This window comes from Musa acuminata, chromosome BXJ2-6, assembly GCF_036884655.1.
Source record: "Musa acuminata AAA Group cultivar baxijiao chromosome BXJ2-6, Cavendish_Baxijiao_AAA, whole genome shotgun sequence".
NCBI lineage: Eukaryota > Viridiplantae > Streptophyta > Magnoliopsida > Zingiberales > Musaceae > Musa > Musa acuminata.
In genome coordinates, this window is record NC_088343.1 from 34,400,363 (window position 1) to 34,413,442 (window position 13,080).

The 13,080-nt window shown below is 35.6% G+C and overlaps 1 protein-coding gene across 2 annotated transcripts; it reads left to right on the forward strand.

Moving 5' to 3' along the window:
* The first annotated feature begins 375 nt into the window (after positions 1-375).
* On the forward strand, positions 376-12,103 carry LOC135615338 (chloride channel protein CLC-c-like). Of its 2 annotated transcripts, XM_065113657.1 has the most exons (7): positions 586-724; positions 1,558-1,758; positions 2,618-2,795; positions 3,535-3,797; positions 4,479-4,748; positions 4,874-6,005; positions 11,873-12,103. In XM_065113657.1, exons 2-7 carry the CDS (start codon positions 1,745-1,747, stop codon positions 11,960-11,962), a joined length of 1,947 nt encoding a protein of 648 aa, XP_064969729.1. In that variant the 5' UTR covers positions 586-724; positions 1,558-1,744; the 3' UTR covers positions 11,963-12,103. The 2 variants fall into 2 exon arrangements, with proteins under 2 accessions (XP_064969728.1, XP_064969729.1); XM_065113656.1 differs by lacking the exon at positions 1,558-1,758 and having other exon boundaries at positions 376-724.
* The last annotated feature ends 977 nt before the right edge of the window (positions 12,104-13,080 follow it).

Genomic DNA, 13,080 nt, shown 5'->3' on the forward strand with positions numbered 1-13,080 from the left:
GCGCAATGTCTAATAAAATTATATTTAGAAATATGTTTCAAAAGATTAATTTAAAATTTATATTAATTGATTGACATTGTAAGAATGTTGAGGTTATATTTCTTTAAGTTTTGTTCACGGACAGTATTTGCGTATTCATATACAATTGCCATATATTCTTCCTTGGACATGCCAGCCGTCTCAGGGACTCTGTAACCAGACAATATTTGGAGACATCGCTTCGCTAGCCGTCCAAGTTAATGACACTCTGCTCTAACCAGTTATGTAAGCGTGGGCCCCTCATTATTCTCCCATTGCCGATGGACACTGGTTTGTCAGTATCGACGTGCCTGTTCATGATTTGGTTCGTAGCATCGTTGATGGAACCATAGCCATGACCGCTTGCTAGATTTCAGCTCACTGGTTGCTTGATATGCACGTTTCCGAAAACTGTTGGTACTGCTGTTTTATTGGTGAAAAATCACGATCTTTTACGTTGATGTTTGTGTGACACTGAGAGGCAGAGGGGAGGAGCAATGGAGACTCAGGACGGCGGGAGCAATGACATAGAGAACATCGAGGGTACACGGAGGGAGATGGAAAGGAATGCATCAGGGTTTTATGAGAACGAGAATGATGCAGGAAGTGTGAGGCAGCCGCTGCTGAGGAAGCGCACCATGAATACCACCTCCCAGATCGCCATTGTCGGTGCTAATGTCTGCCCCATCGAGAGCTTGGACTACGAGTAAGACATTTTATTCTCATATTAAATCTTGCTTGTGGGCGGTACGAGTATTGCCATCTTTGTTGCAGTATTTGTTCTCATATTAAATCGAGCTCGAGCAGATCTATGCCCTATCTTTGTTGTTGATTTGCTAATGACAATGAATTGAACGATCCCAGAGTATGTCACTTGCTAATTGTTAAGTTTGATGAGGATTTTTGTGTTTCTGCTCTGTTCTGTCAGTGCCAATCGTCTAAAGCTGCAGATTAACACGTCAGTGTCTTGAGCTAGTACGGCCATAATGGTGCAATCAGGTTCACAGAGATGGTTTGATACTGTAAGAATATATGAAAATTTGTATCAATAATATGATATCACAATTTGCATGAATTGGATTCCAAAAAAATTCCAGAGTTTGTCCAATAGCACTTGATCTGTATTCTATCTTATTCGGCATGGGATCTCAAAATATCATGGTGAAGGTGATTTTTTTTCTTCGTTACCTTGGAATCACCTGGACCTATCTCACCTTGAGAATCTCCTAGCATTCATAAGTGTTTTTAAGAAAGGTGTCTCCGTCCGACCAATTCAATTATTCCAAATGGTCTTCTAAAAAATATTTCATGGAGGGTTTTCATAAATAAGATATGTATGATCACTTCGATCGTCTTTTTAGCCCCATATATTGCAACCCAATTATCTATTAAACTTGTTGTCTTGTTCATTAATAATAATGTTACATTCAAGTTTACGTTGAGCGATTTGTCTAAGGCTTAGTATATATATCTTAGTAAAATGAGTCATAATCGTCATGATTATATGTTTAACTAGAAAGTTATCTTGTTTCATCTAAGGATTGTGGAAAATGATCTTTTCAAGTAAGACTGGCGGTCAAGGAAAAAAGTTCAAATATTTCAGTATGTCCTCCTCAAGTGGACTCTTGCTCTTTTGATTGGATTGGCAACAGGGATCGTTGGCTTTCTTAACAATCTTGCAGTTGAGAACATTGCTGGATTGAAATTGCTGCTAACGAGTAATCTCATGCTCGAGAATAGGTAAGCCCAACTTACACCAAGCCATCGAAATTGACTGAATTACTTTCCTCTGCTGTATAAAGAAGAATATTGCTTGCACATGCTACTAGATAAATGTCGATAACGAATATGATAATACGATTAGATGTTCGTTAATGGTTTAAAGATAACTCATTAGTCTCAGTTGTTTTTGTATCAAAAAGTTTTGGCAGTTGCATCAACTTTTGTTCAATATTTTTACATGTTGAACTATTCTGTTGAGAATGTCAGAACAGCTTATGTTTTAATTTGGCCTTAACAAAATTAAACCATCGAGGAGAAAGTTTTTCCGAAAAAATGGACAAGATGAAAATTTTCCAAAGCATTAAATTCAAAGGGAAGACTCGTCATGATCTAAACTAATTAACCAGTATACTGCCATGATCCATCACCAGAGAATCAGAGCTTTTTATCAGATTTTTTTCTAATTCTCCTTTTTGTGATGATGACCACAATGATCTGTAACTTGTTGGTGATGTTTGTTGTGGAATGTTTCTTAGAATCTCATATCTCATAGTTTTTTTCTTGTATCCTTCTTTGTCATGTTGACAACAAGGATTCAGAGTTTCTTGGTTATGTTTGTTGTGGCATAGTTCTTAGAATCTCACTGTTTCTTCTCTTAAAGTAAGAGTGGAACCTAACTCTGTTGCCTTTTATCGTTACTGATCTTTGTTCATCTTCATGTGACTAACAGAATTTTATTTTTGGATTGACTTAAGCTGGTTTAGCAAAATTGATGGTTCTATGTGAAACATGTTATTGTTGGCATCTTAAATTAATAGTTTGCTTTTCATGTTACAACATTATACAAGCAATTGCTGTAGACTTGGTTCCAGTACAGGTATTTTACAGCGTTCTTAGCCTATGGTGGCATCAACCTAATTTTGGCAGCGGCGGCAGCTGCACTCTGTGCTTATGTTGCACCTGCAGCCGCTGGGTCTGGCATACCTGAAGTGAAAGCATATCTAAATGGAGTTGATGCTTACTCCATACTAGCTCCTAGCACGCTCTTCGTGAAGGTGAGTTCTAACTTCAAACTCATTGTCTTAATAGTTTCTTCTTGTTAATGACCTGTCAATCCATCCATTCACTTCATCCACTAGATGTCTAAATCTAGCTAGCATCTTTCTTTTCATATTGTAATCGATTAATAGTAGGGATCTATTAAATGGTATTTTTGCGAGTTGTGACTAATAACAAATTAATAATAACATTAAAATGTGAAAACGCCCTCTTGAGTAGCACCACAAGATGTTCAAATCACATTTCATCACAAGAGACAGATCATACATATCCTACAGATTCTTTGTATCTCTCTCTAGGGACTACCTTGCCTTAGAGCTTTCAACACAGCCCATCATATTGCCTTGCTGTAGGGGTTTCCAAAGATACACATCTGTTGTTTAGGAAGCTTCTTATTTGAAAAATCTACATTTCAAGTTCCAAGCTTTAAAATAAACATGAATATTTTGTTTACCAGATTCTCCCTCAAATCGAATAAATCTTCCAGTTTACTTGAATGATCGAGTAAAGGTTGGATAAGGTCTTCAAATAAGATATATTCTGGAAATTGAAATATCATCTATAATCAACATTGTGATAGATATTATTTTTCCTATTGTCATCAAGTATTTTACCAGGACAATTTTACATCTTGCAGGAAACATCCAAGAACACAAGTTAGTAAATATTAGTTAGTTATATGAAGTAAAAGAACTTCTAAAGCAATATGTGCTTTTTTCTGTCTCAATTCTCCAGATTTTTGGGTCAATTGGTGGGGTTTCTGCCGGATTTGTATTGGGTAAGGAAGGACCTATGGTACATACAGGAGCATGCATTGCCAACTTAGTTGGACAGGGTGGATCTCGCAAGTATCATCTAACATGGACATGGCTCAGATACTTCGAAAATGATAGGGATCGACGAGATCTCATAACCTGTGGATCTGCAGCAGGAGTAGCTGCTGCTTTCCGAGCACCTGTTGGTGGTGTTCTCTTTGCTCTTGAAGAAGCAGCTTCTTGGTAATGTTATTTGTTATTACTGTTATTGCTTTCCACTATTATTACTGTGATATTAAGATCAGCGTAGGTGATTTTGATTAGGCAATCAGCTGCCAGGTATATATAGATCAAAATGAACTTTATGGCATTCACTTTAGCAGTAATATTGATAGAAAGAATAGAAGATAAGAAGAATTATTGAAGAAGCTTTATTGAAGAAGCTTTAGCTTGAATACAGATTAGGAGGGAGGATTACCCTCAATAGAGAGATTTTCTCTAGTTGAGAAAATCTTATCTGCTATCAAATATACCTAAGTTGGTTCTGACACAAATATAGTAGGTTGAGGAACAATTGAGTAGTTTCAAATATTTGTACTAACATGACTCAAAACTGGAAGCAGTTGAATCTCATAAATGTTCATATTGTTGTATTACATTTTGGTCTATAAACATAGACAAAAGAATTTTTTTGAGTAGCATATTTCTTTTAGAAATTAAATTATCATGTTCTTCAAGGCAGTACCTAAAACTTTTACCTCAAGAGCTTGAAAGTGCGAGAAAAAGAAGACCCTTCGATAATGAATAATTCTAATGTCCAAAATTGAGTTGTATATGTTTGTGCATCAAGAAATTAATACTTATATTGTTACTTGTTTTCTCATCATCATCCTCATTAAGGTTTTTCTCTTTCTTTGTCTTCAGGTGGCGGAGTGCTCTTCTGTGGAGAACATTCTTCACAACCGCTATTGTAGCTGTAGTATTGCGAGGCTTAATAGAGTACTGCCGCAGTGGAAAATGTGGACTATTTGGCAAGGGAGGATTAATAATGTTTGATGTCAGTTCAAATGTTTCCACATACAGTACTCCTGTTTTGATCGCTGTAATAGTTCTTGGAGTCATTGGAGGTGTATTCGGAGCCCTCTTCAATTATCTGCTCGACAGGATCCTTCGAACTTACAGCTTTATAAACGAGTAAATTCCTAATGTTTTAGATATTAGCATATTACTGTTAGTAATCGTACCACTCTTTTGTAGGAACTCTCTCACTTGTCTATTAATCACAACTTGAAAGCTTAGACAAATTCGTTTGATTGAAGGAAAGGTGCTCCGTTCAAGATTCTACTCACTATCACCATATCGATCCTCACATCTTGCTGCTCCTACGGGCTACCTTGGCTTGCCAAGTGCACTCCATGCCCCAAGGATCTTGAAGAGGAGTGCCCAACTGTTGGCCGCTCAGGAAACTTCAAGAATTTCCATTGTCCCCCAGGTTATTACAATGATCTTGCTTCACTGTTCCTCAACACCAATGGTGATGCCATCCGTAATCTCTTCAGTGGTGGCACTAGTAATGAGTTCCATACGTCTACTCTTTTTCTATTTTTTGCTGCAATTTACGGCCTCGGACTTGTGACATATGGCGTCGCTGTACCTTCTGGTCTCTTCATTCCTGTTATACTTGCTGGTGCTACCTATGGTCGAATCATTGGGACTCTTTTGCGTCCCATCTCGGATCTCGATACCGGTCTCTTTGCCCTTCTTGGAGCGGCGTCTTTTCTTGGTGGAACTATGAGAATGACAGTCTCTGTCTGTGTTATTCTCCTCGAACTGACTAATGATCTTCTAATGCTCTCATTGGTTATGCTAGTTCTTCTTATATCCAAGACCGTCGCTGATTGCTTTAACAAGGGAGTCTACGACCAGATTGTTATGATGAAGGGCTTGCCTTACATGGAGGCTCATGCAGAGCCTTACATGAGGCACTTGGTTGCAGGGGATGTTGTCTCAGGGCCTCTTATTACCTTTTCTGGCGTGGAGAAGGTGAGAAACATAGTAGAGGCATTAAGATTGACCGGTCATAATGGATTTCCAGTGATTGATGAGCCCCCATTCTCAGATGCTCCTGAGTTGGTTGGGCTAGTGTTGCGATCTCATTTGCTCGTTTTGCTGAAAGGAAAGAGATTTACGAGGGAAAGGGTGAAGACTGGGGTAAAAGAGATCTTACAAAGGTTCGGTGCCTTCGATTTTGCTAAAGCTGGATCGGGTAAAGGACTGAATTTTGAAGACTTGAATATCCTTGAAGACGAAATGGATATGTTTGTTGATCTCCATCCAATTACAAATACATCACCCTACACAGTGGTTGAGACAATGTCATTGCCCAAAGCTGCTGTCCTATTCAGAGAGCTTGGGCTTAGGCACCTTTGTGTTGTGCCAAAGACTCCAGGGGTAAGAAATCCCTTTCCTTTCATGAAAATAAATATATACACATGCGACTTTATCGTATTTGTATATATTTACACATACTTTCACTATTTCAAATGTTTGTGTATTTGCAAATTTTCAATCACATCTATTATAAACTTATTCACAAATATACTGCATCATACGGACATGTTTGATATAGTTGTATTCTGCCTGTTGATTTGGGTTTCAACCATGATATACAATTTTGAATGGTATCGCTCGATACGGGTGGTACATACCGGTTCGACGATATATCGGTATGCGGACCACCCGCTATCGGACGGACTGTGCTACAGTATAATACTGTAGTAGTGCTACAGTGCTGCAGTAAGAGGAAATCTCTCGATAAGCCCTGGTATACCATTTGGTACACCTTGGTGTATCGCTCGATACGTCGGTACCGTACTGTACCGAGCCAATCTCGAAACACCGATACGGTACGATATTGCATACCTTAGTTTAAACATCATCTTCTTTTTTTCTTTTAGCTTAATTTAGTCACATATACCATTATGTTTGTTAAAAACTTTGAAACCCTATGCTTTGATTATCTGTTGCTTGACATTTGAAGCATGAAATCTTTTAGCTTTTCCTACAAATTCATGCAATTTTGACATTCAGTGAAGTATGGAAGTGATCAACAATATTTCTTGCTGAGGAGTCAGTGGAAGATACATATTAGAGTCAAGTGGAACAATCATATGGCGGAGAGCAGCAGTTCTTGGTGCCCGTCTTGCGAGCTGCCGCTGTAGGTTGGGTGAACCTAGTTTTGCTTAACAGAAAGCGAAAATAAGAGCAAGGACTTCCAGGTGAAGCCCTTCTTTTATGAATCCAATTTGTATTAAAAGGAATTTATTATTAGAAAAATATTATCGAGAAAAATAAATTATGATAAGATTATCATGATCCTCTCAATATTTTGATATTATGTTATCATGATTCTAAATTATAGAATTTATGATAATATATCGATAAAGATCATGATCTCAACATGATCTTTTAAATCATGAAATGATTTAACGAATATTTTATATTTATTATTAATTTATAAAATCATGTAATTATCATATTTTATAATCTCTCTTTGTGTATATAAATTTATATTCGCTATTAATAAAATTCAGCTAATCATTTCTTCTCATTTATCTTCTTTATGGTCAAAACTAATGGCAAGTTCTGATCTAGAGTACAGTATGCTTTCATTGCACATCAAATTCAAGATAAACTGCATCAAAATATGACCAACAAATTTGATTAGCTTGTAGTTTGATTTATTAAGCTGACATAAAAATGATCTTTCTTTTTTTTTAGTGCAGTGAAAATCCTTATAATATAGATAAGGCACTGAAAATTCTTTAGTGCAGTGAAAATTCTTTTTTTTTTTGTGCAATGAAAATTCTTGTATTTAACTATCTACATTTAAGTGTAGCAAACAGTGATTTAAAAAGTGTTAGGCGCCAAGGTCAAAAAACGCCCAAGGCACTGGGCGCTCGCCCGAGCGAATCAAGGAGCTAAAATATAAAAATATATAATATAATTAATAAATATAATTATTTAAAATTTTAAATAAAAATATACTATTAAATTAAGAAAATCTAAAATACAAAATCACAATGTCACATTAACAAAAAGTTTCAAAATTCAAAGCAATAAAATTTTACATCAAAGTCATTCATCATAATCAATATTATCGTCATTTTCACACAAATCATCTTCATTGAATTCGTCATCTTCCTCTTGTCCTTCGATTCATTCCTCTTCATTAAAATATGTTTTATTCTCTATGTCTTCAATAATAGCAAGAGCCGAGCTTGATGCTTTTGCACTCATTTTTCTCTTTGTTATCTATCTTATATATGTTTATAATTCTCCAGCATTTGAAGCTCTTGCCACATCTCCCAATGTCAATCTATCATCTTCAAATACAAGCTCGTCTTCGGCATCTTGCAAGTTAGCACCCATTTTTCCTACCAACCACTTATTTGAATCATCAATATCTTGCAATGAGATTGAATCAATTCTATTTTATAAATAATGACGAGCCTTCGAAGCTTGATTATATTTTATGTAAACAAGATCAGACAATCGTTGATGTTCCAACCGATTTCTTCTCTTCGAGTGAATATGTCATATCATATAATTTAAAAATATATTAATACATCTATCTAAATAAATTAATTAAAATAAAAATATATAGTGATCCTTACATGCTCAAAGACATTCCAGTTTCACTCACGACCCGAAGCACTACATGTTAAACTAAGTACTTTGATAACAAATTGCTATAAGTTCGGAGTGAAATTTTCAAATAGACTCCACCGTTCAGTTGTAAAATTTATGTTATTATTAGCAATAACATAGTAAATAATATATATGAAATTAATTATATAAAATTATTAATACTTGGAGACATAGTTGTCCTGGATCGAACGGCCATTGGAATTCCAAAAAGACTTTCGGCATTTTTATATAAAGATAATTCATGAATAATCTTATCTTGAACCTTAAGGTTGGGAACTAATCTTTCAACACACTGATATAACCTATCTAAAATTTCTATATCAAATCTAACATATTTAATCTTATAAAAGAATTCAGGATTCAAATAATATCCTGCTGCATGTAAGGGACGATGAAGTTGACAATTTCATCTTTCGTCAATGATTATGAAAATTTTCTTATATTTTTTTATTTTCATTAAAAGACTTTTTAATCGTCTCCTTTGCTCTATTTATAGCCTCATAAATTTATCCCATTGTATGCTTATTTTTATCATCCACTAACCGAAGGACTCAAACAAGGGGGACTATTACGTTTAATGTATAAACTACATGATTCCAAAATGATGGTATTAAGATGATATCAGTAGCCCTCTTGCCTTTTGCTTCTTTTGCCCATTTGCTTGTCACCCATTTCTTAGAGGTAAATATGTTTCTTAGATTATGTTTTTGATGATGCACGCTCTATAATATCAAGAATGAAATAGCAAATCGGGTGACACCATATCTCACTAATTCTTTGTTCTCTGTAAATTCTCTCATCATATTCAAAGCTCTAATATGATTATAAAGAAATCCAACAATAAAATTACCCTTTCTAGGGTTTTCTTGTTGTCTAAGATCTTTCTAATATCCTTCAACATTAAATTAATATAATATGCTGCACATGGAGTCCAATATAAGTGTTGTCCTTTTGTTTCAAGCAATTTACCTGAGATAAAGGATAACAAAAATGATAAGACTTAAGAGTTTAACACATTTAATTAAAGATAAAATAATTAAAAAATTTAAAAGATGAATATTACCAACTAATACATAGTTGCTTTCATTGTCGGTTATGATTTGAATGATATTTTGTTCTCCAATTTCTTCCACGAAGTTGTCAAGTAAATCATATATCTTATCTCCATATTTTACAAAAGATGAAGAATATATTAACTTCACAAACATAGTCCCTAAAGAATAATTAATTATAAAATTAATTATACTTTTGCGCCTCCTGTTAGTCCAAACATCTGATATAATAGAGCAACCATGTGTTGCCCATGATTCTTTATGACCCTTTAGTAAGTCATTTGTATAATTCAACTTTTTTACAACAATGGAACTCACATCTCATAATAACTTGGAGGTTTTAATCCCACACTGTATCTTCCAATAGCTTCAATCATATCCTTAAAACTATCTAAACGAATTGTACTAAGGGGAAGACCAGTCTGATAGAAGAAGCGAGCAATGTGCTGAATTGTTTTTCCTCTTATTTCTTTATCACAAGCATTACTTATATTTGTTTGTCTAAATTTTGAGCCTCCAGCTTGCCCTTGTTGCTTTTGGGATCCTTGAAATATATATAGATCCATCGATCCTTTTTTACTCTTCTTAGTACTCATAACTTTGGTTAATATCCTTGAAACATATATACTTTTTTCTCACTTGGGTTAATACTCATAGAATAATCTTCTTCTTCTATCCTTGAGATGTTCAACATTGTCGTCCGGTAAATTCCCATAAGATTCATTCTTTTGTATCTTCTTTTTATTCATATAACTGAGTAACTCTTCTTTTATCTTAGGTGGACACTTTTTGCAAGCTGTTGCATTCTTGAAATTTCCTACTAGATGTTGTTTTGCACGAAAAATACCACCTCTAGTAGTCTTATCGTAGAATATACAAGTTATTGCATTAGGATCTTTCGGATCCTTCATATAATTGTACTTCCATGCAGGATCTTTTTTTGATACCATTGGAGACTCTATTGAGTTGCTCTGTACACTTGCCATTTATCTTGAAACATAACAATAATTTCAAATAAATAAAAATTAACAGTATTAAAATCAAAATAATATATTATTAATCTAATAAATATAAATGCATTATTGTTACTAGTATACTGTTAACAATATACAGAAGGAGAAGAAGGAAGAGGAGTGTAAGGGGGTGCTGACTGAGAAAAGAGGAAGCGGTAGTGGCAGCGGGAGTGTAAGGAGGCAACGGTAGCGGGAGAGGGAGCGATGACAACAGTAGTGGTGAGCAACGGCAGCGGGAGCGAGAGTGGCGATAGCGACAGCGGTGGCAACAGCGAGCAGCGACAGTGGTAGCGGCAGCGAGCAGTGGCAGTGGGAGCGGGAGTAGGAGCGGCGACAGTGGCAGTGGTAGGGAGCAGCGGCAGTGGCAACGGCAATGGTAACGAGTAGGGTTAGGGTTGGGCAGAGACAACTGGTGCTTTAGTTAGTTCGATTGAACCAACTAAAGTACCGGAGATTGAACCAAACCTAAAACGCTGGTTTGATCACCTGGTTTAACCCAGGCGCTTACCCAAAGTGCCTAGAGCCTGGGCTCTGGCAAGCGCCCAGGCAACGCCTCTTTGAAACGCGTCGCTTGAAAGTGAAGCGAGGCACTCGGGCCTCGTCTTGCCTTGCCCGAGTGTCTAGGTGAGCGCCCGAGCACCTTCTTAAATCACCGATAGCAAATATATCTTTAAAACTTAAATACTTATTTTTATACCCTTGAGGTTAATTTCCATGAGCTAACCATTAAAGTCGAGGCTTCGTAGCTTTAATCGGCATTGATGCCCTTTAAAATGTCCTTTAAATCATTATGAAGGTGAGTATAGAAAAAATATATTAGGTGTTTTAATTTTTTATTTTTTTTAATTCAAACCATCTATTGCTACTCATGGTTGGTATGATTGACCTGAGTGCCATTTTTTTTTTAGTGAATGTTAACATGAGGAACATTTCTGGAGGGAATATATGCTACATTAAAATTTATAGAGGCAAATATGTCATTTGAGACTTTGCAAGGATAACCATATAAAGATCCCACAAAACAAAAAAGTGACATGTTTGCTACTGTCTTATTTTCTATTTTTTCAAAATTAGAATTGAAAAATTACGCAAAAGAAAAAAGTCTTGTCATCTTATTTCTATCTAATTTTCTTTTGATTATAGAAGTCACGTTCCCTACCTTTTTTTGTTTTCTTATATCCAAGGTAATTTTGTAACTACTTGGTGCCCGATATACTGAAAAAGTAGGTAGAAAGAAATAAAATCATACTTCTGTTTTTAAATCACAATTAGCTAATTTAATGATGGTGATACTTTTTTTTCATAGTCTTATAGTCTATATATCTACCTTCTCATTGTGGAGAAAGGATTGCTTTACATCTTGATTTGAGCAATTTATGAATTCCTTTGCTTGTTGATATATAAATTTGTGACTGGTTGGGTCAGTTTACTTTGATGACCGGAGATCTTTGGTGACTACAGTATTAACATTATTCCTTCATGCATAACTCTGCACAAACAAATTCTTTATGGTGCACTGATACACCTACTTGATTGCTTGCAGAGGCCTCCTATTGTAGGAATTCTTACACGACATGACTTCACGTCGGAGCACATCCTCGGACTATTTCCCCATATCCATCCCCACAAATAGGCCTCTGTGTTGCAATTTGCTCTCTTTTTTGTCTGTCATATTTCTTGATAACTATCCTTTTTGTTTTTGTGATTTTTTTCTTTGGGGGGCAAAAAGATCAATGAAACTTAACGGAATTGATTGGATGGTGCTTGCTGCAAACTGTTTAGCTGGTGATATGATGATATATAGAAAGATATGTGATACTTTCGAAACATACTTTCATGAAGAACTCGTAGACCATTTCCTCCGTCTCCTTTGCATTACTTCATCGTGTCTTTGCTTCATACTGTAAACATACTCTTACATTAATCAGAGCCCGATGCTTCTATTAACTGCAAGAAAGTTGTATTTGAGTAGTTGGACAGGTCGTAAAGATGTGCTGTTGGTTTCGAAATTATTTGTTAGCAATATAGTCGATATGGATGAAACCAATCAAGTCAATTGTCTTGTATGTATTGCTTAATCTTGTGACTTGACCTATCGTAACATCTAAAATGCAAGTTTTGCTCCATGGTCAGGTATGACGCTGCTGGTGTTGGCTCTACTCGGTCCGCTAGTGTCATGGCTAATAAGGCAAAAAGTCCCTTGGGATGCATTTCCTGAAAGAGAAGCTTGTATCACCACTAAAGGAGTTTTAGGTGTATTCTGATATGTCTTCTATTGTGAAAGAACAACTTTTTGAAATAGATCAATGTCACGAGGATTAGAGATAAGAGATAGGAGAATGAGCCAACAACATCTTAGCCTATCTATAATCTTATTTTTCTCATAATGCCTAAGAGGAACTGATTCCTTACGATTTTACCTTGTGAACTTAGAAACCTTTGATGGGAGTTTCGAACCCATTTGAGTAAATAGTGATTTTTGTGGCTTACATGCATCGACTTGTTGATTCTTTAGAATTACTTTTTATGGTATAGCTCCAAAATCGATCAACTCCTTTGGTCAACTTGGTAAAGAGCTCGAGTTCAACTTTATGAATTACAAATTTCTCGAAAAGTTTATAGCTCCATCTTGACAATCCACTAAATGAAAAATAAATTTTTATCAGACTACACTAAGAGATTTTAAGACCATATCTGAGCTACATTTGTTCATGCTTATCAACATCTTCATCTCTTTAACCATCTATCTAA

Coding starts and splice junctions, on each gene's coding strand:
- LOC135615338 (XM_065113656.1), top strand. CDS start 516: ATGGAGACTCAGGACGGCGGGAGCAATGACATAGAGAACATCGAGGGT. Junction 2,796..3,534: donor CTAGCACGCTCTTCGTGAAG/GTGAGTTCTAAC, acceptor TCAATTCTCCAG/ATTTTTGGGTCAATTGGTGG. Junction 4,749..4,873: donor ACTTACAGCTTTATAAACGA/GTAAATTCCTAA, acceptor GTTTGATTGAAG/GAAAGGTGCTCCGTTCAAGA.